Below are 24,510 nucleotides of genomic sequence, written 5' to 3'. Positions count from 1 at the left end.
TTCTCACCTATTCACTATTTTATTATGTTGATGTTGGTATTGATATAGTTATAGATTCACTTATTTGAGGATGAGTATTCTTGAAGTATAATTAATCTCTCACACCTTCTGATAGTTTCTTCAAAGTGGAAACAAGTTACCTTGTTTCTTCTGGGACATGGAAGTATCACTGATTGTCAGTATCACTGTCTTGAGTATGAGTAATGCTACAAACTGCTAGAAATGCCATGGAAGGAAAGTTGAGGAACTTTACCTGGGAATTATAATTACAGTAGTCCCCCCTCATCCACAGGGGATACGTTCCAAGACCCCCAGGGGATGCCTGAAACTACAGACAGTACCAAACCTTGTATATGCCATGTGTTTTTCTTATGCATACATACATACCTATGATACAGTTTAACCTTAAATTAGGTATGGTAAGAGATTAACAATAACTAATAAAGTAGAACACTTATACTAGAACAAGATTTCTGTGAATGTGGTCTCTCTCATATCTTACACTCACCTTTCTTGTGACGATGTGAGATGATAAAATGCCTACGTGCTGAGATGAAGTGAGGTTAATGACGGAGGCATTGTGATGCAGCATTAGGCTACTAGTGACCTTCTGACAATACATCAGAATGAGGATCATCTACTTCTGGACCCAAGTGACCATGGGTAACTGAAATCATGGAACACAAAACAATGGATAAGGAAGGACTACGGTTATTAGTGAAAAGCACAACCAAAAGGCCCAGAACTGCAGAGAATTCCACCAGATGTGAAATTACAAATCCATTAAAAGGTTAACACCAAAACAGTATAACACTAGATAGGGAAAACTGCTTTGGTCCAGCTCTCTGTGAGACAAAGGGTCAAATTCTGCTGTGTTCCCAGGATAAAGTTTCAACAAAAATCAGAAAATACTATGAACCTCCCAACTCTGATTTTCCAAAATCCTTTCACTGAGATTGCTTTACTTAGGAAGCTTAAAGCATTCTATGCATGACATTAAACTCATCTCCCTCATTTATTTGATTCTAATCAGTTTGCTTGTATTGTTATAATTTTATGCTTTCATATCTTGGTGTTTGCTGGTGGGATTTGCAGCCCAGTAGCCGCTGACTCGCTCTCTCCTTCACCAATGCCCCTGAGTCGAAACAATCTGCTGCCCCCTATCGGCACAGCTGAAGTGGAAAACTTGAGCACTGTGGGGCCACAAAGGCCAACGGTACGTCTTTCTCCTATTGCCTTTCCATGTGCTTATAAAACCTCATGGACAGTAATTCTGCAGGATCCATGTTCTGGAATTAATTTATATTTTGTCAAAAGTACAGACTGAATCCTAATCTTATGACAATGGAATTGGAGCTGCTTGGCCTGCAGTTACCGTATGCCTACTTGGGTTGATATAGGACATGCATAGCTCTCGCTACAAATTGTTTTAATGGTTTCTGTAATTTTTGCCTTCCCTGCAGAAAACCCACGGCGACTCCAGTCGAGCTCGAAGTGCGGTGGTGGATGAGCCTAACCATCAGCAGCCCCAGGAGAGGCTCCTTTTACCTGACTTTTTCTCCAGGCCCAACACAACTCAATCATTTTTGGTAGTGACATACTTCCTCTATGGTCTTGACAGTTGGGGAAAGAAAAAAACTAGTTTGGCAGACTTAAGATTTCACATAGTGCCTTAATCAACTCCAAGAATAAAAGCAGAGGCTCTTAACAATAAAAATAGTGTTGTAAGTACATTTTACTGAAATTCTAACTGGTCTCTGACACTCAAATAGAATAAAAAAGGTAATAAGGTAAAATGTAGAATAAGGTAAAATGCCTTATACATAAGTCACAAATTTTAAACAATTTAAATTGTTAAATATTAACTTATTAAATATTTCTGAGAATAAGCAAAAAAATGTTAAAATTCCAGTACATCAAATCAGCATAACTCATTCTCTAACCCTGCTCTTACAGAGTGACACCAAAAGTGGTATCAGATTATGATGTGGAAGGATGGATGGCAAGTCAGGACATTCATTTTTTTTAAATTGGTGTTTGAGATGCTCACATCACCTTACCATTTAATGTGCACTTACTGGCCCTTTTACTTTTAAGCAAGTAATAGAAAAAGCTTAGTTGGGAGGTTGGAGGTCATGCACTGACCTTACCCAATTGTAGGCCAGCCACTCAGCCCCACCTCATCTGCTTTGGAGCAAGAGGGTTTGAAGAGCCTGGGGAACTGGAGCCACACTCGGTGCCCAGGAGTCAGGGGCCTCAAATCCTGTACCACTTTTCGGGATGGTGATATTTGAAGCCCACTTATTCCAACTTATAACCCTTGAATTGTATGCGCCTAAAGCCCTGTACAATCCTCCACTGAAGGAGTGGGGAGAACAAATTAACGGGACAGTGTATCAGTTTCCTAGTGCTACCATAACAAATCACCACAGACTGGGTGGCTTAAAACAACAGAAATTTATTCTATCAGTTCCAGAGCCTAGAAGTCCAAAATCGAGATGTCAGCAGAACCATGTTCCCCCTCGAGGCTCCAGGGAAGAATGTTTTCTTATCTCTTCTTGGCTTCTGGTGGTTGCCAGCAATCCTTGGTACTCCTTGGTTTGCAGCCACATCACTCCAATTTCTGCCTCTGCCTTCACACAGCCTTCTTCCCTGTGTGTCTCTGTGTCCAAATTTCCCTCTTAGAAAGATACCAATCACTGAATTTATGGCTGACCCTAATCTAATATGACCTCATCTTATCTTGATTACATCTGCAAAGACTCTATTTCCAAATAAAGTCACATTCACAGGTTCTAGGTAGACATAAATTTTGGCGGGGGTAGGGGATGGGGGATGGGGGACACTATTCAACTGAATAGACCTCAAGATGCTTTATTTAGGGGGAGACTCACCAAAACAGGAGCTAAAGGGAAATGTGAGCATTTCTGATTCATACTCAATGTGAATCCTAGAAAGTATGAAAACCTCTATTAATTTTCTCAAAATTTGATTCAGAGCATTTGTTAAGCAGTGTTTGATGATTATAATCTATGGCTAGATTCTCTATAAAACATTTAATTTTTGATTGCTTTAGCAATTAAACTAAACAGATGAAGACATTTCAGTTTCTTTTTTCTTATGCTTGTAACAATAAAAGTAAGAATTTCATACCTTAGCTATTCCTCTCCCAATGTGCTGTCATGCAAAGGGAGCTGAGCTGGTAGCTCAATGTAACTAAGTGCACTAGATCTGAGTCCCTGGCTTGGCACTTGCAGACTAGCACTCCGCTCCTTGGTGTTCTCATCTAGAAGAGGGGTCAGCAAACTACTGTTATGGGCCATTCGGCTTACCACAAAAATTGCCTGTTTCTGTACATAAAGTTTTATTAGAGCTACCAAACTCGTCCGTTGATGTACCGTCTCCGACTGCTTTCCCACTACAACAGCAGAGCTGAGGAGCTGCAGCGGTACGTACCACAAAGCCTACAATATTTACTTTCCGGCCCTCTAAAGAAAAGAAGTTTGGTGACTCCAATTAAAAAAAGAAAATGGGGCTTCACCAGAAAAAAATTCCTGAAATCTCTTGATTGCAGTGCTCTGACAGGGAACGGGATGTTTTTTATTCCAGAAGTACCAGCAGGATGGCATTGACAGCTTTTTTTGATATTTGCATTTCAATATTTTAGCCCTGTCTTAAAATCTTTAAATTCCTTATAATTTTGAAATGTTTCATATTGAGAGTCACATCTCAAGTGTGGAGGTAAAGTCATGGGTATTTCAATGTTGCTGAAAAGGCTCCATTCTGTTGTTTTAAACAATCAGCAGACAGTCTAAATTAGATAAAATTGCCTTGGCAGCCAATTATAAATGCTTAGAAATATAAAACCATATGGATTATTTATAAATGCTAAGATTTTCTTAAAGGCATATTAATAAAATTTTAGAACTTAAGAAAAGAACTTAAAAATTTTTTGTAAGTTAACAAATGGCTTTTTGGGCCTCTAGCTTGGAATTTTTTACTTGAAATACAAGAGTGTACTCAGCCAACGTGTCCCTCAGATTGTCAGACAATGCCATTTGCATGGTTGTCTGATTTCAAGGTTTTCCCTTGTCAACCCACTAACATATTATCCTTTGGGAGAAGTCACATCATAAGTAGTGTGTCATCTTTTCTCTTTTGCAGCCAGATACACAGTATCATCATTCGTGTGCTGTTGAGTATCCTCATCAGGCCCGACCTGGTAGGGGATCTGCAGTGACAGGTGGGACCATGGCTCTTATTTTACTACAATGTGACTATGTTAAGACCCTGCCTTTGTTTCTATGTTTATTTTCCCTTCCTCCAGGTTTTAATAGATTTTGTTTCTCTACATCTTTGTAAATCACTTCAAGTTCCTTTTGGAAATGGGATAATAATAAAGACAGAGGAGAACTCTATTGCTCAGAGCCAAGTTCACCACTCTGGCAAAGTAAACCACTTTTTTTTTCAATCTAAAAAGTTTAAGCTAAATAAGTCATGTTTATAATATTCAAACAATGCATGGATTTTATTATGTAGACAAAATCCATACTGTTATAGGATAAACTGCTGTGGTCAGTTAACCTGCTACGCCAAGGTAAAAAAAAAGAAATTCAAGGGGCACCTGGGTGGCTCAGTTGGTTAAGCATCTGCCTTTGGCTCAGGTCATGATGCTGGGGTCCTGGGATAGAGCCCCACGTTGGGCTCCCAGCACAGTGGGGAGTCTGCGTCTCCCTCTCTCTCTGCCTGCCAGGCCCCCTGCTTGTACTCTCTCTGTCTGTCAAATAAATAAATAAAATCTTAGGGGGGAAAAAAAAGAAATTCAAAAATGTCAGGACATGCTGAGTCTGAGTCCATTCCATTAATTTTTGATTTCTAAGTCATATTCTATAGATTGTATTTTCACAGGAGGGGAGAAAATTTAAGGGCATCTTAATTCTTTCTATAATGATATATTTACCACCAATAGGGTCATTCTCATTATGGTGTAGGTGAAATTCGGAAGTGTTAGGCAGTCGAAATGTTTCCTGTTAATAAGATTAATCAACAAGTTACATTAAAAAGTAATCTGCCTCAAACCATCTTTGTCTTCCAAGTGAATTCTCTTGTTCATTTCCTATTAGCATAGTTTGGTAGTCTCTACGGATTCTTTCTTGGATAAGTCCTCACAGAGAAGCAATGCCACCTCTGAGCTAGAGTTACTATATTCAGCCTACTGATAGTCTTAACATTTAGCTAAGTCAAACAGACATACTAGTCCTTTTTAATTAGTAGCCTCTTCTCTAATGTTTCTTTTTTTTTTTTAAGATTTTATTTATTTATTTGAGAGAGAGAGAACACAAGCAGGGGGATGGGCAGAGGGAGAAGCAGACTCCCCACTGAGCAGAGAGCCCAATTTAGGGATCGATCCCAGGACCCTGGGATCATGACCTGGGCTGAAGGCAGACACTTAACCAACTGAGCCCTACCCAGGCACCCAGTGGCCTTTTCTCTAAAACCAGATTTCATATCTTAATGCAGTTTGTCTGGTTTTACATGATAAAATAATACAAATGTGGTTTTTATGGCATTGATAAACATATACTTTACTACTTAGTCCCAGTCTCCAAATTTAAGTCCAACTGATAATTGGAGCTAAAAAGCCCTTGAGGGGCGCCTGGGTGGCACAGCGGTTGAGCGTCTGCCTTCGGCTCAGGGCGTGATCCCGGCGTTATGGGATCGCGCCCCACATCAGGCTCCTCCGCTATGAGCCTGCTTCTTCCTCTCCCACTCCCCCTGCTTGTGTTCCCTCTCTCGCTGGCTGTCTCTATCTGTGTTAAATAAATAAATAAAATCTTAAAAAAAAAAAAAAAGCCCTTGATATGAACTTGAGATTACCAAATCTAGAATGTCTACTAATGTTACTCTATGATGTCACCTTTGTCTGACAGGTCCTCAGTTACTTGGGTCTACAAAATCTCAAAACAGAGGCGGTCCAGTCTCTAGAACCAGGCAGGGACCATAGGGCAAATGAGAAGAACCTGCTTCAGGCTGCAGGGAACACGTGAGAAATATTCATGAATCAGTGTTAAGTCATCTTGTGACACAAAGCTTGTATACAAGAGACAACACCATCTTCATGAAGCATTAATCTGGTATAACTGACAGAGAAAAAAAGAGGATCCACCAAAGATTACACGGGTACTGTTTCCCTCTCCAGTTCCTGTCTTCTTTCAGCATAAGTTAACCTATTCCACTGGACTTAAAATTTGTACCCAGAGATGTAACAAATGAATAGTTATCCCCAAATCTCATGTTGTCTGTTAACAATGATCAGCTCAATTATTCTAGGATTCTGAGACTATACATACACAAAAAGCAGCAAATAATTGTCTGATAACAGTATCACCGGCTTTGAAATACTTCCGCTTGTATGAATTTCTGGAGAGTTGTACTCATTTTTAAAGGCAGTTTTAGGAGACAGAGCTGTCAAAAATCTGAGTTACTCATCAAACAGATGTCATTCCTAAAGCTTTCTCTTTAGATGTCCAATCTTACAGGCAAAGAGCTATGGAAGGGCTAAGTAACTAAAGACATAAACGTGGAGCACTGGTATAAAGTAGCTTATGTAGTAAGTCATGTCAACCTCACAAAGCCTGCTTCCTGTCAGATTATGCTTCTTTGCTTCTTAAAGGACCTTAGTGGTCATATATATATTTTTTTTCACTATTAAACTCACCAGATTTTCTCCTTAAACTCTAAGTAAACTGTAAGAATTTATAGAATCTATTAGTGAGCCAACAATACCTTAACATTTCAGAAACTCTGGTAATTAGTTTAGTATAAACATATCCTAAGAGCAGAAGTACAGAACTTCAGCATTCTTCTGATTTCACCATGGACCTTTTTTGGAGTACACTCACAAACGCAGCAGTGGTTTTAACTATGGCTTAAATTTATTTTATTTGAATTTCATCGAACTTTTATTTTGATGATCATACCAGTTTTAGATCTTATTGTAAATCTTCAGAGTAGATAAATTCAAATGATCATAAATAGGGTAATTTTTTTTATTTATCAAAGTGTTCTAATACTATCATATGAAGACAGATGCTGCAAACCACCTGCATTAAATTATATTTTAACACAATTAAAGAGTATTTTTTAACCTGTTTGTAACCACAAACTAAAAATGTGTCATGTGCTTACCTCAGATAAATTATCATACATAAAACTCAGTAACAGAAGGGTTGTTATATATTCAATACCATATGCATAAAAGTCTATAACTCAGAGACTTTATCAGTTGCCAAAAATGTCCATATATTCCAATGAGTACATACCAATTTGACTAAATATAAGTAAACATCTCTATACTATTCTCACAAATCAATACCATGAGTGCATGATAACAAACCACTGGATCAAGATGGCCTGCCTTTCAAAGTTAAGAGAATCAGAAGGAGCCCCGAAGAAGTCATTTAGCCCAACTCCCTCACCCTTTTATAGATGAGGAAACAAGTTCAAACAAGATCTGCAACCTGCCTAAGGACAGACATGCAACAGTTACAGGCAGGACAACTTCTCTTTATGCTGCTTAAATCCGGCTACCTACTACAAAGCTGACCCGGTTTACTTTTCTTCTCTTTTCTCTGAACCCCATTTATAGTGTTTCTAGATCATAGTTTAAATGATCACTGAGATCATTTAAGGCCCCAGAACTTAATCATTTTTAACTTGTTTATTTCATCATGTGTAAGTCTTACAAAGATGCTTGAAGTAACCTCAACATCTGTTTCTCCTATACTTCAAGCAAAGAGTACAAAACCCGGCTGAGTAAAACAAAAAGCAGAGAGGATCTATTCAAGAATATTAAACCCGAAAACAAACTGGCAAATATCTGAAAGACAGAAGTCCAGCAAGTGTTCTGAGAGCATTCTAGCTAGGTAGAGTTACTCTTATTAATAAACACACACATCACTCTGAACACTCTGCGGCTGTGTGCACACTCCTGCGTGGCAAACGACAACTGCTGAAGTCAATATGGGACAGACCCACATTCTAGATAAGAATTCCTTGTACAGAAGATCCACAGAGGCAAGCGCTGCCAGGAAGTACCCCACTCTCCCCCATTCCCTCAAAAATCGCCAAATTCCTTCATGCAGGGCCTCAAAGAACGTCAGGGGATTTCTAGCATTACTAAAATTGGCTGAGAAATTCTGCTTGGTTTACAGAGTTGATTTGAATAATTTAGGCTGGAAAGACACCATTCTTAAGGGCAGGGTCCACTTTTGTCTTCAAATCTTAACTGTACCTTGCCTACAATGGCACCAATTAACACCTAAGGTCTTTTGAAGAGAAAATTCCATTATTTCTTTTCTTTCTTGAGAGGCGTTTTTTTCCCTCCTCGTTTAGGTTTGCAGTATTTTGCTTCCATTTGAGCCAGAAAACTGTCCATTTCTTTTTGCCGATCCTTTTGTCTGCTCTGTTTAAGAAGTTAAAACACAAGCTTTCAAAACACAAGGCTATCCAGAGACAAAAATACTCAGTGGTTGCCAGAGGCTGGTAGAAGGGAGAACAGGGAATGACTGCTAATGAGCAAGGGGTTGTTTTTTTTCCCTGAGGTGACGAAAATGTTCTGGAATTAGTGCTGTTCTACAACTTGATGAATATGCTAAAAGCCACTGAATTATGTACTTTAAAAGGATGAAAACATGGTACGTGACTTATGTCTTAAAAGAAGAAAACAAAACACCCACAACACTATACACTACCAAGAAAGTATTAGCAGTAGGAATCAGAACATGAAAGAAGTAGTGACAACCTTCAAAGACAATCTGCTAAGCTTACCCGAATGATCGCTTTCAAGTTATCTACCCCTTCGTCAAGGCCCAACTCCTTCCTGCTTATTTCTGCTTCTTTAGCCTCTTCCTGAGCCTAAAACAGAAACTCACGTTAGACTCCATGGCAACGTAGCACGTACTAAAAATACACCCTCTTTCCCCAAAGCAAATCTATGGTAAGAACCTTTCAATTTGAGGATTATATAGATAAAAAAGGACACAATTACACAAATATGTCATTCATTAAAGACAACACTGCAGAGAGCATGCAGTAGATCCTCTGATTCCAATAAGCATATCTTGAGTTTTCCCCATTTTTACTAGCTAGGGGTAGCAAGTAGTTTAGTATTCATAAACCACATGGTGATAAGAATGAAAACAAAATGCTAGGAGAGCTAGGAAAGGTCATTTAACCAAGGATGCCTTCAAAAATGTTGCCAGGATACAATTATCTCAAATTCCGCTCCTCTGGAAATTCACTTTTTAAGAGAATAACCCTGGTTTAAAATTCCCAAGTAATAAACACTAACAAATTCAGTTTTAACCTTTCTTTACCTAATCTCAAAGCAACCGTCTTCTGCCAAATTTTGATTCCAAAATACCACAAGAATACCTTGGGAAAGGTTTAATGAGTTTGTTCTTTCTTTCAGGGCAACAACACTATAATAGGTCCCAAACCCCAGTATATTTTCTAAATAGCAATGAACACTATTAAAGCTAGGAATGCTGATACATTAGGATTTTGTTATTCCAATAAAAAGAGTTTCCATTGTCTACTTTCAGTCCTTGTATTCAATTTCTTTCTTTTAATACTGTATACCCACTCCCCAGGTTTGCTGGAGTCTCTCTAAAAACCTATGCCATCCACCTGCCCCCAACTCTAGGAAAGTTTCCCAAGCTAAAATCCTATTACTGGATATAGCTGTGCTCAGTTTCACTGGAGAAAATGATTACCAACTGCCAGAGCAGGCCTAAACAGATGTAGCCTATGAGCCAAGATGATGACTTTTTTGTTTAAAGTAGGCTCCATGCCCAACGTGCGGCTTGAACTCACAACCCTGAGATTAGGAGTCACATGCTCTACCAACTGAGTCAGCCATGCACCCCCAAAATTATAATCTTTTTTTTTTAATTTATTTGACGGAGAGAGAGACAGCCAGCGAGAGAGGGAACACAAGCAGGGGGAGTGGGAGAGGAAGAACAGGCTCCCAGCGGAGAAGTCTGACGTGGGACTCAATTCCAGAATGCCGGGATCACGCCCTAAGCCAAAGGCAGACGCTTAACGAGTAAGCCACCCAGGCGCCCCCCAAAATTATAATCTTGATACACATTCCACTTCGCTATACACACACGGCCCCCAGCTTTCCCCTGTAGGTATCTTGTAGCAAAACTGCAGACCTACCTCCACCTTCAATTGAGCCATACAAAATAAAGCACCCATCTCAGGTACCCACCAGAGATCTAAAATCTTACAGTGCTCTCCACTGAGCTCCCACAAGGAAAGCCAGGTTGAGGCAATGGTTACTTCAGTACCAGTCTGATCTTCCCCAAAAGACGAGAGAGACAGATGCTTGCTGTGACTCCACTCCCTCCTAGAACTTCAGCTGTCTGTCCTTAAGCTCCTTTTCCCTGCCATCATCCCTACCCTCACCAACTCAACAGTTTAGTAAGATACAGAAGCCACAATTCTTGATTTTTTCACAAGTGTTCCTCTCCGGGTGTGTTTGGGAAGACACTTTAATCAAAATAAACTAAATCATTTGTTTAGAAATGTATATTATGGGTCCAATTCAAGAATCAATCTGGGCAAGAACAAAAGAAAATCTGTATTAACAAGACAATAGTAAAAAAAAAAAATTTTTAGTCACTCTCTCCCCACCTCTTAACCCAGTGAGCACCACGGTCCACTCTATATATCTGGACTCCATTACTTTATTTCTTGAGGAAAGCCTTGACAAAGCTACAAGTACTGGCCCACATAAAAAATATTTCAGTGTTATTTTAAGATGATATTAAATAATCCACCTAGCAAAATCCTCTTGAGCACAACATATGAAGAAAAAAAAGTTTCTCCTGATGAGCAGGTATGCTCATTTTATTAGAAAAGAAATGAGTTAACCCTTACTCTCATCTCAGTAATCTTATACATATTTCTATTATTGTAAATACCCTCACATTCTTTTTGGAAGCAATCAAGATATAAATAATAATAAACAGCATTCAAAATCTTACCCTCCTTTTCCTTGCATTCATCTTTTGCTTCGATTCTTTGACAAAGGCATTATAGGACGGGATCTCTCCAGCATCAATGGCTTGCTGAATAATGTTCCTTATCCTGGGTTCTTCTGTGTACTGCACACACAGTACAGACTCCATGATCTGATCCATGTCACCCTTGAAATCCAAATAGGCCTGTTTAATATCCGCCAGCTCTTCTTCAGAACCTTTGTATGTCTTTTCAAAAGCCTGAATGTCTTCTAGAGATATCTGAACAAATAAGAGACATATGCTTTAACTCTGAGAATTTTAAATAAAAAGTATATTAGTAAAGCTAGATTTAGGTGTTTAAATGTTTCTTTCCAATTACAATAGTTGCTTAAGTTGAAATTGTTGCAAGGAAACACACTTTCTATGCCAAAGCTTTTCCAGAGTTTGCCCCATTCCAACCTTCACAACTACTAAACTACAGACCAGGAACATTTAAGTTTCCAGAAGAACTCAAGACTTACACGTGGATATGTAAAATGAAGCATTATCTTATAAAATATTAAACCACCCTTTTCACTACCATTGCTCTACATCAACAGGGAATTAAAGACCCATTTCAGTAAAAGTATGTGTGTATGTTTAACGGTTAAACAGAGTCATTCTTCTTCAAAGATATGTTATCTCCCGAGGAATACTTGCACGTATGTGTATTTTAAGATGAAACAGAAATTCCCCAATCCTACACAACACAAAATGCAATACCTTACAGCCATTCAATAAATGTTTGTTGAATGAATGACGGGAAGAATCACACAGAAATTTCCAGAGTCCTCTACCTTTTTAAAAAGTAACCTCCAATACGTCTCCCAGTCCCGATCTTGGTTGAGTACATCAGAATCTTCGTCCACTGTTCCCTGCTCATCGTACAATGCTCTCTGCTCTTTGTCGCTCAAAACAGAATAAACTTTCCCGAGGATCTGCGGGTTAAGAGCATCCAGAAGTCACCCCTGCATCCCTCACTGAAACCGCGCTGCGAGAAATAAAGATTAGAAAACACCAGGCCAGGTTGGGCGGACTCCGCCTGCGCGGGCCGGGCGGCCAGAACATGGACAGAAACCCAGGTGGCCAGTGGAGCTGGGGCTCGCGTACCTGGAAGCGGCGGGTGGCGTCCTCTTTGTCGTCCTCGCCGACCCGGTCCGGGTGCACCCGCAGGGACACCTTGTGGTAGCCGCGTCGGACCTCATCATCCGAGGCCTCGCGCCGCACGCCCAACACTCGGTAAAGGTCGGCGGTACCGAACACCTCCTCGCACAGCTCCAGCAACCCCATAGCCGGCAGGAATAGGGAGCGAGCGGCAAACTCCGCAAAAACTGCCCGTCCCAGCGACACCAGCTAGAGCTCAAGGCTGCCCCCTTTTCCCGCGCAAAAAAAGCCCCGGGCGACTGCGTCACAAGAAGCGCCAAATGGGCGTCGCACTTTACGGCGGCTGCAAAACGAGGGCGTGGCCAGAACTTCAGCGGAGACTGCAGCCGCCGCGGGAACTCCTTCAGTGTGCTGAGCGCAGCGCTGTGCCACGCCACGCACCCCTCGCTCAAGAAATCTGGCGCTTATCTTCTCACCAGTGTCCCAGTGCAGAAGTTCATTCAATTTATGGCACGTCCGTATTACGTCGAAACTATATATTGCTGTTTTGTTTGCCTTTTTTTTTTTTAAGTAAAAAACAGCATAACATCGGCATTTGGCGATTTGACATGGTTCAACACCGTTAAATAGATTCGTTCTTTTTCAGTGATCCTGACAAGAGTACACAAAACTTAAGATCCGATAACTTTGCAACCTACAGCTTGGGACTGCTAGGTAAGCACCCTTCCTCATTTCTGCAAGAAAAAAGTGTAAACCAAAAGCACAAAATACTGGTCTTTTAAAAACTGTTAACATTTATTACAGAATCATACCCATTCACCTTCCAGTTCCTAATCACCTTCCGCTTTGGTTAAGGTACCATGACCAAACCCTCACCTGAGTAAAAATAAAGCTGCTGAAGTAAAGGCTTTTTTTTTTTTTTTTTTAATGCAGAGCTGTGTTTGAGCATGTTGGATTTGAGGTGATAGGGTGATAGCAACATAAGCTAATGCAATCAACTAAGAGATGGTAAGAAACTGTGTCAGGAGATCCAAAGCAAGGCTAGAGCTAGGGAAAACCGGAAATCAGGGACAGGATGCGCTCACAGGGGAAGTATGCCTACACAGATCACAGAGGAAGGATAGACCAGGGCACAAAGTGAATACTTGAATTGGCAGAAACTCAATAGCTCAAAATACCTTACCTTAACCCATTTCCCAGCAGTTCCCTTTACTGGTCAATACTTTTCATAATCATTCTTCTTTGCTCTACCAATTAAAGCTTATCCAAAGACCTTAAACTCTCCAGAGTATATTATTATCTTTAACTTCCAGAGTTCCCATGGTTTTCATAGCATTTTTCTTTCCCAGATCCATGATCAAATCCAGGTAGTCAGTTCTTCTCAGCCTGCCCTGCCTTCAAAGTCCCCTCAAAGCAAGGGAGGCCCACCAGTGACAACCCTGGGAGAGACCTGACCCCCTAAGAAGGCTGGTAATTGTTCTCAATATATAAAACCCAGAAAATAAAATAAGTTGGTACATTGATAAGGCTTTAGTATCTCCTCTATAAACTCTTATATCCTAGTCTTATGCCAGAATTTGGAATTGTATTACCCAGAGTGTGCACTAAAATCCTCTGATCCATGCTTGTGATTGACCTGCAGTTCTGGTGAGGCAGATGTGACATTTTGGGCTTGGGGCACAGCCAGTCATTTATATTACCAAACTCATGACACCTAAACCACATTCTATCACTGGCTTTTTAAGTGGACTTTTGCAAAGCCTCATCTTTGCTCATCTCACACTCACCCTGCCACACACAATATAATACGTTGGAAAGGGCTCTCCAGGTATGCATATTGGGGTCTGAATCTTAGCTCTGCCCAAATGAAAATAGATGGCGTTGGGCAAGTTTCCATATCTGAATCTCAGCCTCCCATCAATAAAATAGAGACAATCCTACCCACCCTTCATGATACCCAATAATCCTCACAAATAACCTTACTTGTAAAGGGGAAGAACGTATGTAGGTACTTTTCAGTATTACCTTTCTTCCAGTTTCTCATTCTTAAAAAGTATGTTATTATAGGCTAAAAGCTCATAAAAAAAATCTACCTTTGTAAATTTGAGATTATGTGTCAAACAAGAGAAAGTAACTCTACAATTACCTAAATAAATAAATAAGCAAAACAAAGTAACTGTGTTCTTGAGCTAGTGGGATGACCATAAATGATTAAGGAAGGAATTGTGTGGATGGACCACGGATGGGCTTGCTGGGGCTTTCAAACAGGGAAGTCTTAGAAGGCAGAAGACTGTAAAATTGTCTGAGAGATCCAGGGCCCAACCCAAAAGTCCAACACACTCCAGAGCCACTGTCTTTTCCAGATGAAGGCTGAAAAAGCTAATTAGTACCTAGACCCAGCTCTATGTCAGAAAGAACAAATATCTCCAGTCCAGCTCAGGTTAGGCCAGAAGAGCATGGGTGACTCAGAAACTCCATTTATTGACCTCCAAATCTAATAAAACTAAGAGCTCTGCACAAGTGTTTATGAGGACTTTGACCTTTTCCCCAATGCTCTGCTCACTGAAGTCAGCTCGTTTTTGTTTCTGTAGCCTCTGTATCTGTTTTCTGAGATGCTAAGAGAACTTCACGTGCCCGTTTCCTTCGCAGCCTCTCAGCATTTGTGATCATCATGGGATGCAGAGGGAAAAAGCCAGAAAGACCTAAAAGCAACAGGATTTTCATTCATTATAATACAGCATAAGCCAATGTTTCCCTGGGAACTTAGCCTCACAGAGTTAAGGCCTAACGGAGACCTAACCTACAGCACGGATTTAAAACATGCTCCTCCTCTCTTGCCCAACTGTCTTATCTCTTCCCCCAACTCCCTCCCTTCCATTTACTACAAGGAGACAATGGATGTTACTTCCTAAAGCTAATGTCCTTATTTGAAAAAAGATAAATGGACAGAGAGTCATTCAAGACACACTTCCTATTTTCAGTACAAAATCCCATTCACCCAAGAAATCTCATAAAAGAGTCCACAAAAGGGGTCTCCAATCAAAATGACAATTAGATCACAACTTCAGCTTTCACTCTAGCCCTGAGCAGCCTGAGGTAATGAAAATCACTCTTAACTCTTATCATCCTGAAACTGACCTCAACTTACAATCCCCTCAGTGAAGTAAGGCTAGAGCTGAGTTACCCAGAAGCTTCTCCACAGGCTTAGAGAGGTGGGCCCCGCAGCCCATCCAGTGCCGGATCCGGTCTAGGTTGAGAGCAACAATCTTCTCTCCGTGACTGTTGGGCAGGGGATCATAGGAGCCCAGCTGCTCCACGAAACGGCCGTCCCTGGGACGCTTGTTGTGAGCAGCCACAATGCGGTAGAAAGGCCGGTTGGTACAGCCACTCAGGGCAAGGCGGATGGTTAAATGTCCTCCACGGTAGACTCTGCACAGGACAGTGGCTGCGGAGAAGTAAGTTAACACACAAGAAGCGAGTACATAAAATGGACAAAACGAGGTAGATAAAACAAGCCCCTTCTTTAACTGAAACATCCTTCTATCCAACCAACTACTGTCAACCCGCGTTAGATAGTGTATTCTTCGTGAAACTCCTCTCATGCACTTCAGCCAGAAAGGACTACCTCCTCGACCCGCGCAACACCAGCCTGCCACGTAAGAGCTCTGTGACCACGACGGAGCCTCAGCGGCCTCATCTATAAACTGAATGCCATTTATCTCATACATTTTGAGGAAGGATTAAGCGAGCAAAACCTGAGACGGACAAACGTAAGGCAGTGCGGCTGTTTCGGGTTCGGGCTGCCTCCAGCTCGCCTAGGAGGGCTGCTTCATCGGGTCCCAGACGCCCCCCAGCCCCCGTCCCGGAAGGTCACTCACTGAGCTGGACCATGCTGAGGCCGGCGTGCGCCAAGGCACCTGCCGCGCCTCCAAGGGCACTGCCGCCCGCCACCGATCAGCTCTACGGCCTCGGGCGGGGCGAGGGACGAACGCAGAGAAGTCCACAGTGCGACACCACTGACCTCACCACTTCGCTACCCAAGCCCTAGCGCCCCTGCGCAAGAAGCGAGGACTCCGCTCGCCCCGCCCCTTCCGCTTTCCTGCCCCTACACTTCCCATAATGCAACGCCTTGAACCCTAACGTACTTTAAACCGCCTCGAGAAAGGCGCGCTGCAATTTGCTTGTATCTTGGGTGGTAGTGCGAGTAGAGTTATGTGGGTGCTCTTGGCCTGCGCTGGACTGTGGGTTCCTCTAGGAGTGAGGAATATTGGGAGAATCCCTGGGAGCGGCCCGAAGTGCTAAAGTGTTCTACAGATCCATCCTTCCCGCGAACGTATTTTGAGCGCCTGTTTAGAGCCAAAGCGCGGTGCGGAGAACGCCTGGCTGAAAGGGCGCTGTCCTGCCCCCGGGAAGCTCGCAGTGGCGTGGAGAGATAGGCTGAGTTTACACCGGAGTTAGTAAAGGTGGTCCGTACACAGTACTGGCGGAGCAGAGGACAAGGCGAACCTGAAACTTCCTTGGTGCCTCAGGCTTGGAGGGCAGGAAGACTTCATAAATTTAAGAAGTAGAGTTAGAACCAAGGCTATACACGGACTATAAATGAGGGTAGGGTTTATTTTATTCTTCTGTGTTTATTAATATACCTCCCACCTCCCCTCATGTTCTCCCACCTCCCTCCTATTCTCTGCACCTTCTTTAAAAAATTAAGGAAGAGGAGTCTTTTTCCTGGTTTTGCTATGCAGTGATCCAGGAGGACAGGAGTGAAGTACGGTTCCTTTGTCATCTTTAGCCCTAGAATACTGGCCTCAGTCGAGAAGAGTTTTGCATCTATTATAATAAGTTAATGGACTCGGAGTCCCTGTGATTTAGATCCATGAAGATACCCGTGGTTAGAGGTAGTCAGTACCTCCACCTTCAGCAAAGACTGCTCTGTTCAGCTATGTTCCCCATTGGATCCAAAGGGTCTGGCTACAACTAATGTGTTTGTTCTAACACAGTGACCCAGCATAGCAGTCTTCCTTTAGGTCCACCTTAGAAATTGATGCCTTAATTCTCTAGTTCCAGGAAGTGAACCTAGCCAGAGACCTTAGCAGTTGCCTTCCAGGAATGACCTGATAAGCTTTTACCAGAAATCCTAATAATGAACCTGCTTTACTTTAATTATGTAAATAAATAATTCTATTCTTACGTATATCTTAGTAGACCTTAATTAACTCCAGAACCACACTGATCAGTTTTGAATCTTTTTCACTTTTTATTGTCATCCAGTTTACTGTCAACCTGTAAAATATCCAGTAATAGCCATCCAGTAAAATAGCCAATGGAAATAAAAGAATGGGTTTCTGTTTATGGTGTTTTCCATCCCCAGACCTCATATGGTGAAATGCCCGGGGCTTAATCTCTCTGGGAAGGAAAGGAGCTCAGAGTCCCACATAGAATATTCTTCAGCTGGAAGGATGTCAGAAAGATGGATTTCCAAAGCCAAGCGTCTCCTGTACCATGTGGATCTCTGCAAGCAGAGTCTTATCTTTTAGTTTAAGCTGCATAAGAAGAAGGAAGGGGAGGATACATATCATACCTGATATACCTATGTGGAGACCCCTCATTTACTGAGCCACAGTTAAAGAATATAGTTCCTTGGCATGAAATTGGGCTCTTCCTATATTCCCTATTTCATGGCAACTCCATTAAAAGACCTCAGAACGTTGTGCTGATTACATGGACATATTCACTTTATGAAACTTCAAGTAGTATGAACGTTTACAATTTGTGTATTTTTTTGTTAAACAACATTAATAAAGTATTTTTAAAAGAATTCACATTATCACCCAGTCTATCTTGACTACAATATTCCAATTTGGCAAGTTACAGGAATCAAAGACACACAAAACAAAAATAATAGATCTGAATTTATTTTTAGCCTCTAGATGTGTAGTAGAGATATCTAGTTGCCTACTGAATACCCACTCTCCTTTCTTTCAACAAAATCTTCATTTCTTTTCAGGGCAGGAATGCAGCCAGCTAAAAAGCTTGATTTCCTTCTTCCCTTAGAGCTAGGGGTAGTCTTATGACCAGTTGTGGCCAGTCCAATGTAAGCTAAAGTCATAGCTGCTGCTGCTTTTTTTTTTTTTTGAAAGTAGATACTTTTCTCTGGAGATGATTTTCTTTACCATCAAATACTATGTACATGTGAATTAAACATCTTTATTTTTTATGAGTATACTTGACACACCATGTTTTGGGTGTACACCATGTTTTGGGTGTACAACATAGTGGTTTTAAGTCTATACGTTATGCTGTGCTCACAAGTATAGCTACCATCCGTCACCACACAACACTATTACAATAACATTGACCATATTCCCTATGCTATATCTTTTATTCCCATAAAGTCATTGCTTCTTAAAGGGAGGTAAATAGCTAGCGTATCCTCTTTGTTCTTCCTCCCTTTTGTTCTTTATTGTGCCTGAAACATGGATATGGTGACTTGAGCTACAATGGCTGTCTTGCAACTATGAAGGATAGGAACTGCATGCTATGATTAGTGGAGCAGAAAGACAGAGTTTGGGTCTCTGGTGACATTGTGGAACTCTGGTACCAGCCCTGGGCTTTTCATTAGATGAGAAAAATAAAACTAATTTGTTTAAGCCACTAATTTGAACTGTAATTCATAATAGAATAGACTAGGGGTTGGCAGATTACTGTTTATGAGCCAAATCTAGCTTGCTGTTTTTGTTAAGTAAAGTTTTATTTGAAACACAACCATGCTCATTTGTTTATGTATTGTCTATGGCTCCTTTTGCACTCAAGGGCAGAGGGTAGTAGACACAATAGAGACAGTTTGGCCCACAAATCCTAAAATATTATTTTGCCCTTTACACAAAGTTTGCTGACCAATACCTTCAGTCTGTACATGAGGAAAATGAGGCTCAAAGAAAACATAGTAGATTTAGTGGCAAAACTATGACCATAATTCAGGTCTTCTGACTCCTAGGCCATCTGTCTTTCCATTAAACGAAATCTCTAAAGAGGTAGTACCAACCCCCCCCCCCCGCCAACACTTGTGCTCTCTCTCTAGCTCTGCTCTCTCTCTCTCTCAAAATCTTTTTTAAAAAGGTGGGGGGTGCCTGGGTGGTTCGGTTGGTTGGACGTCTGCCTTTGTCTCCAGTCGTGATCCGGGGTTCCTGGGATCGAGCCCTACATGGGGCTCTCTGCTTAGCGGGGAGCCTGCTTCTCCTCCTCCCTCTGCCCCACCCCAGCTTGTACTCTCTCTGTCTCTCTCTCTCTCTCTCAAATAAATAAAATCTTAAAAAAAAAAAAAGAGGTAGAAAAAAAATCCCTCATAGTAATATGTGGGTTATTCCAAACCCAGCAGCCCTATGATAAGGGCAAAGATGATAAGAAAAGCCTCTAAAAAAAATGCACATCATGAAATGATAGAATGCCGTAAAGTCCTGAATTAAGCCAGCATCTTCTTCCCAGTTTCCCAACCTGAGTACAGTACAGAAAACAGCAGAGGCATCTGCATCATACCTTCGTCGTGTACTTATAGGCCTGCTCTGCTTCCAGTTGCCGTCCAGCCTGAAAAAAGAGCAGCAGCTGGTTATAATGATATATCATAAACATTATGGCGGGAAATCAGGTTGCCACGAACATTTCTACCAAAAGAGAGGACTCCATACCTTCTTAATTAAGAACCTCTGAATTCAAAAGGGAAGCAGGAAAATGAAAGGTGATAAGGAAAAGCAGATATTCATAGATATATATATATCATGTATATATATAGCTCCCATATATCTCATATATATCTCATATATATAATACACACACACACACACACACACACACACACACACACACACATACATATACTCTTTGTTTCAAAAAGCTTAAGGAAGGGCGCCTGGGCTCAGTCGGTTAAGCATCCGACTCTTGAACTTAGGTCTTGATCTCAGGGTCCTGAGTTTAAGCCCTGCATTGGGTTCCATGTTGGGCATGGAGTCTACATTAAAAAAATAATAATAATAAAAATTTAAAAATGAAAAAAAAAAGCTTAAAGATAACTTGGTTTCTCATTTTCCCCCCCTGAAATCTCAGGATTGAAGCCATTCTGTTAATAATAGCTAAAACGTATATAATGTTTACTCTGTGATTTACATTTACATTTAATTGTTTACATTGTTTTAAGTGCTTTACATACTTTCATTCCTAATCCTCAAAACAACTCAAGGAGAAAACCTGTTATTTATAATTCTATGTTTACAGATGGAAATACCTAGGCACAGAGAGGATAAATAACTTCCCAGGGTTATGAAGATAATAACTGGAGGAGTCAGCTTTTAAAACAATGCATCCTGCTCCAGAGTCCAAGTTTTTAACTACTACACTTTATCCTGTCTCTATGTATTAGAAAAAGCAGATACTGGAATTACCCGTGCAGATCTGGATATGGGATGAGAACACTAACTATTCCTCCCAGTTATTCTTTGCAGGAAGCATTCATCTAGGAGCTAAATGAGAATAATATGAATTCACTATTAGACTTAACAATTTGTGCATAACAAATTAGAGTATGCAATGTCACTTGGGAAATACATAAATAGGAACTACATCCATAATACAGAATATTAAATAAATATGAAAACTGCAGAATGTTCTGGCGAGAAGGAAACTTAGTGAATATCTAGTCCAATTTTCTGATCAGTGCTAGTTCATGGTAAATTTTTACTAGTTCACAAATGTTTCATTATTTAAAAGACTTTCCTATAATATGTACATTTCAAAGATTTCCCCACCTGAGGTTCACAGAATTTCAGTTCATTTTCTAGCACGTTTTCCTTTCCTGTCAGTATTATCTTTGTTTCACTTCTGCTGTAGGGAGGAAGAGGTCCAAATGATGCGAGGATCCAGAACAGTCAAAACAATTTTGAAAAGAGTGACAATTTCTTTTTTTGCTATTATGGAAAATGCTGCAGTAAACATTCTTATACATGTCCTCTGGTATTTTTCTTAGGAATGTATCTAGATATAAAATGGCTAAGTTGTAGATATGAATTTGGGTAAATAATACCATATTGCACTTCAAAGTAGTTGTACCAATTTATATCCATTAGCAATTATGAGAATCCTTATCAATGTTAATATCAGACTAATTTTTGCCAATCTGATGGGTGTGCATTTCTGTCACATTGTCATTTTCTTAAAAGATTTTATTTATTTGAGAGCACACCAGCAGAGGGGGAGTCAGGGGGAGAGGGAGAAACCGGCTCCCTGTTCACTGGATCCTAGGGTCCTGTGACCTCAGCTGAAGGCAGACACTTAACCAACTGAGCACCCAGGTGCCCTGTCACATTGTCATTTTAAATTGCATTTTCATGATTACAAGTAAGGCAAAACTTCTTTTCATACATCTATTAACTTTTACAATTTCTACTTCAGCAAATTGTATATTCCTATCTTGTGACCATTTTTCTTTCTTTTTTTAAAATTATTTTGACGGTGGAGCAGAGGGAGAGGGAGAGAGAGAATCCCAAGCAGGTTTCACACCCAGCGTAGAGCCCAAAGAGGAGCTCAGTCTCATGATCCTGAGATCATGACCTGAGCCAAAATCAAGACTCCAACGCTTGACTGACTGAGCCACCCTGGCAACTCTGTGACCATTTTTCAATCAGATTGTTTGTAAGGTTTTTTCCTCATTGTAGGACATATTTATATAATAGCTATATTATATAATTACATAAACTGTAATTGTTAGTTATAAATGTTGCAAATATTTATAATAAAGTCCTTAAGCTTTTATTGTCTTTTGTTATGTATGAGTTTCCAATTTTAAAGTTGTTAATCTATTGATTATTTTATTTTTGGCTAGTGCTTTTACAGTCATAAGAAAGCTTGCACACTCTGAGGTTATAGAGGTATTCTCTATATTTTCTTCTAAACAGTCTAAGGTTTTAGGATTTAGGCCTTTAAACCAGCTGGATGTGTGTGTGTGTGTGTGTGTGTTTGGTGTGATGTATGGAACTAAGTTTTTCCATATGGATAGCCAGTTGCTCCACCAGTATTTATTGAATAGTCCGTTTGTTCCTCATTTTGGGGGAATATATAATCTTTAAAAATAGCTTTATTGAGGTATAATTTACATACCATGAAAGTCACTAATTTTAAGTTTCAGTTGTGCAACCATCACCACAATCCAGTTTTAGAAGATTTCTACCACTCTCAAAAAGTTCCTTCATTCCTGTTTGCAGTCAATCCCCATTCCCATTCTTGGCCGTAAGGAACTAGGGATCTATTTCTATCTCAATAGTTTCCCTAAATTCATATAAATTGAATAAAATAATATATAATCTATTGTGCCTTGCTTCTTTCATTTGGCATATGTTTTTTTTTTTTAAGATTTTATTTATTTATTTGACAGAGAGAGTAGGAGAGCACAAGCAGGGGGAGCAGCAGAGGGAGAGGGAGAAGCAGGTTCTCCACTGAGCAGGGAGCCCGATGCGGGGTCGATCCAGGACCCTGGGATCATGACCTGAGCCGAAGGCAGTTGCTTAACCAACTCTGCCACCCAGGCCCCCCTGGCATAATGTTTTTGAAGTTCATTCATATTGTTACATAAATCATAATTTCAGTTATTTCTTGAGTAGACTCCACGCCCAACATGGGGCTTAAACTCACAACCCTGAGATCAAGAGTCACATGCGCTACTGTCTGAGCCAGCCACGCACCCCCAAAAATCCATTTTTATTGCTAAGTAGTATTTCATTGTGTACATATACAACATTTTGTTTATCAATTCACTGATGGACATTAGGAATGTTTCCAGTCTTTAACTATTATTAAATGCTGCAATGAAATAGAGAAACTTTTGTGTGGACATATGTTCACTTTTCTTGACTAGATATGGAGAAGTGGAATCACTGGGATATATGGAAAGTGTATGTTTAACTTTTAAGAATCTGCCAAACTTTTCTAAAGTGGCTGCTCAGCAACCCCACCAGCAATGTATGAGGGTCCCAGGCTCTCCATATCTTTGTCAATATTTGGTATTGTCAATCTTTTTTATGTAAGCCATTCTAGTTATTATGTAGTGTGGTGTTAATTTGCATTATCATAATGAATTATCTTTTAATTTTTTCAACATAATTTCAGGTTAAAGAAAAGTTACATGTACAGTTCTCTGTACACATACACACTCATACAAGTATATATTTTAACTTTTCTGGAACCATTTGAGAGTAAATTGCAGAATGATGCACTTTAGACTTCATTATGTGTTTTCAAGTACAGTCTCTTACACAACCACAGTATAATTATCAAAATCGGCAGATTACTAAAATACAATACTACTATCTAATCTATATACCTCATTCTGATTTTTCCAAAGGTCCCCAAAATGTCTTTTTTTAAAAAAAGATTTATTTATTTACTTTAGAGAGAGAGCACACGAGCAGGGAGCAGAGGGAGGGGGAGAGAGAATCCCAAGCAGACTCTGAGCTGAGCATGGAGCCTGACACAGGGCTTGATCCCACGACCCTGAGATTATGACCTGAGCCCAAACCGAGTTAGATGTTTAACCAACTGTGCCATCCAGGAGCGCCCCCCAAAATGTCTTTTATAGCAAAATAAAATCTAGCATCATGCCTTGCATTCAAAATTCATCTTCAGCCTTTCTTTTAATCTGGAACAGTTCTTGAGCCTCTGTTTCATGACATTAGCATTTCTGAAGAGTATACAGGACAGTAATTGTAAAATATTCCTCAATTTCTGTTTGTCTGATGTTTCTTCATGATTATATCAGGTTCTGAACTTTTGGCAGGAATGCCACAAAAATGAAGTTGTGTTGCATCCTATCAGGAGGCACATGTTGTTTATCCCAATACTGGTGATGGTAACTTTGATCATTTGTTTAGATTGTTATCTGCCAGATTTTTCTGTTATAACCTTACTATGTTTCCCTTTGCAATTAATAAATATCTCATGGAGAAATACTATGACTATGTAAATATCTTCTTAATCCATAAACATTAATCCATAATTTCAGCATTCATTGATGACTATTTCCTGAATTTATTATTATTATGGTGGTTTCCAAATTATGATTTTCTAATTCCCTAATTCCTTACTCATTTAATAGTCGGCCTTCCACTATAAGCCTTCTTGTCTACCATTCATTTATTTGTTCAATTATATTACTGTGGGCTGATAGATTGTCATTTATAATCCTTTACTAGGGCCATTGAGGGACTCCCCTTTATGCTAGTTCTTTTGTCTTTTCTTTTTTCCCTGTGTGTTTTTGATATGTCTCGATCTTTCTTTGAGCACTTTTTACTTTGATCCA

The 24,510-nt window shown here is 40.2% G+C and overlaps 4 protein-coding genes across 16 annotated transcripts in view; 1 reads left to right on the top strand and 3 right to left on the bottom strand.

The window, feature by feature from the left end:
• FAM149B1 (family with sequence similarity 149 member B1) overlaps nt 1-7,832 on the top strand; it is a 75,716-nt gene extending 67,884 nt beyond the window's left edge. For 2 of the 6 annotated variants that reach the window (XM_008696037.2, XM_008696038.2), the window contains exons 11-13: nt 1,096-1,216; nt 1,464-1,589; nt 4,165-4,418. In XM_008696037.2, coding sequence (XP_008694259.1) covers nt 1,096-1,216; nt 1,464-1,589; nt 4,165-4,362 — 445 coding nt within the window. In that variant the 3' untranslated portion in view covers nt 4,363-4,418. Of the gene's footprint in view, nt 1-1,095; nt 1,217-1,463; nt 1,590-3,362; nt 4,419-5,930 lie in introns of those variants that run through there. The other 4 variants (XR_569871.2, XR_569872.2, XM_008696036.1 and 1 more) reach the window with 4 other exon arrangements.
• Nucleotides 2,439-14,491, bottom strand: DNAJC9 (DnaJ heat shock protein family (Hsp40) member C9). 3 transcript variants are annotated; one of them, XM_008696034.2, is made up of 7 exons: nt 12,180-14,491; nt 11,867-12,007; nt 11,055-11,309; nt 8,830-8,916; nt 4,961-5,027; nt 2,895-2,950; nt 2,439-2,680 (listed from the first exon to the last, which is right to left on the bottom strand). In XM_008696034.2, exons 1-7 carry the CDS (start codon nt 12,357-12,359, stop codon nt 2,636-2,638), a joined length of 831 nt encoding a protein of 276 aa, XP_008694256.2. In that variant the 5' UTR covers nt 12,360-14,491; the 3' UTR covers nt 2,439-2,635. The 3 variants fall into 3 exon arrangements, with proteins under 3 accessions (XP_008694256.2, XP_040479898.1, XP_008694257.2); XM_040623964.1 differs by lacking the exons at nt 2,895-2,950; nt 4,961-5,027; XM_008696035.2 differs by lacking the exons at nt 2,439-2,680; nt 2,895-2,950; nt 4,961-5,027 and adding an exon at nt 6,924-8,464.
• A 143-nt stretch (nt 14,492-14,634) lies between these two features.
• Nucleotides 14,635-16,251, bottom strand: MRPS16 (mitochondrial ribosomal protein S16). Its single transcript, XM_008696033.2, has 3 exons — nt 16,052-16,251; nt 15,358-15,618; nt 14,635-14,875 (listed from the first exon to the last, which is right to left on the bottom strand). The coding sequence occupies exons 1-3, from the start codon at nt 16,062-16,064 to the stop codon at nt 14,742-14,744; spliced, it is 408 nt and encodes a 135-aa protein (XP_008694255.1). The 5' UTR covers nt 16,065-16,251; the 3' UTR covers nt 14,635-14,741.
• An 859-nt stretch (nt 16,252-17,110) lies between these two features.
• CFAP70 (cilia and flagella associated protein 70) overlaps nt 17,111-24,510 on the bottom strand; it is a 101,628-nt gene continuing 94,228 nt past the window's right edge. For all 6 annotated transcript variants that reach the window (XM_008696040.2, XM_040624582.1, XM_040624583.1 and 3 more), the window contains 2 exons: nt 19,707-19,754; nt 17,111-17,713 (listed from right to left, as the gene is read on the bottom strand). In XM_008696040.2, coding sequence (XP_008694262.2) covers nt 17,633-17,713; nt 19,707-19,754 — 129 coding nt within the window. In that variant the 3' untranslated portion in view covers nt 17,111-17,632. The remainder of the gene's footprint in view (nt 17,714-19,706; nt 19,755-24,510) is intronic.

The sequence above is a fragment of the Ursus maritimus genome, unplaced genomic scaffold (assembly GCF_017311325.1).
Source record: "Ursus maritimus isolate PB19 unplaced genomic scaffold, ASM1731132v1 scaffold_7, whole genome shotgun sequence".
NCBI lineage: Eukaryota > Metazoa > Chordata > Mammalia > Carnivora > Ursidae > Ursus > Ursus maritimus.
Note: the sequence above shows the minus strand (reverse complement) of the source record. Positions and strands in the feature narration are given on the sequence as shown.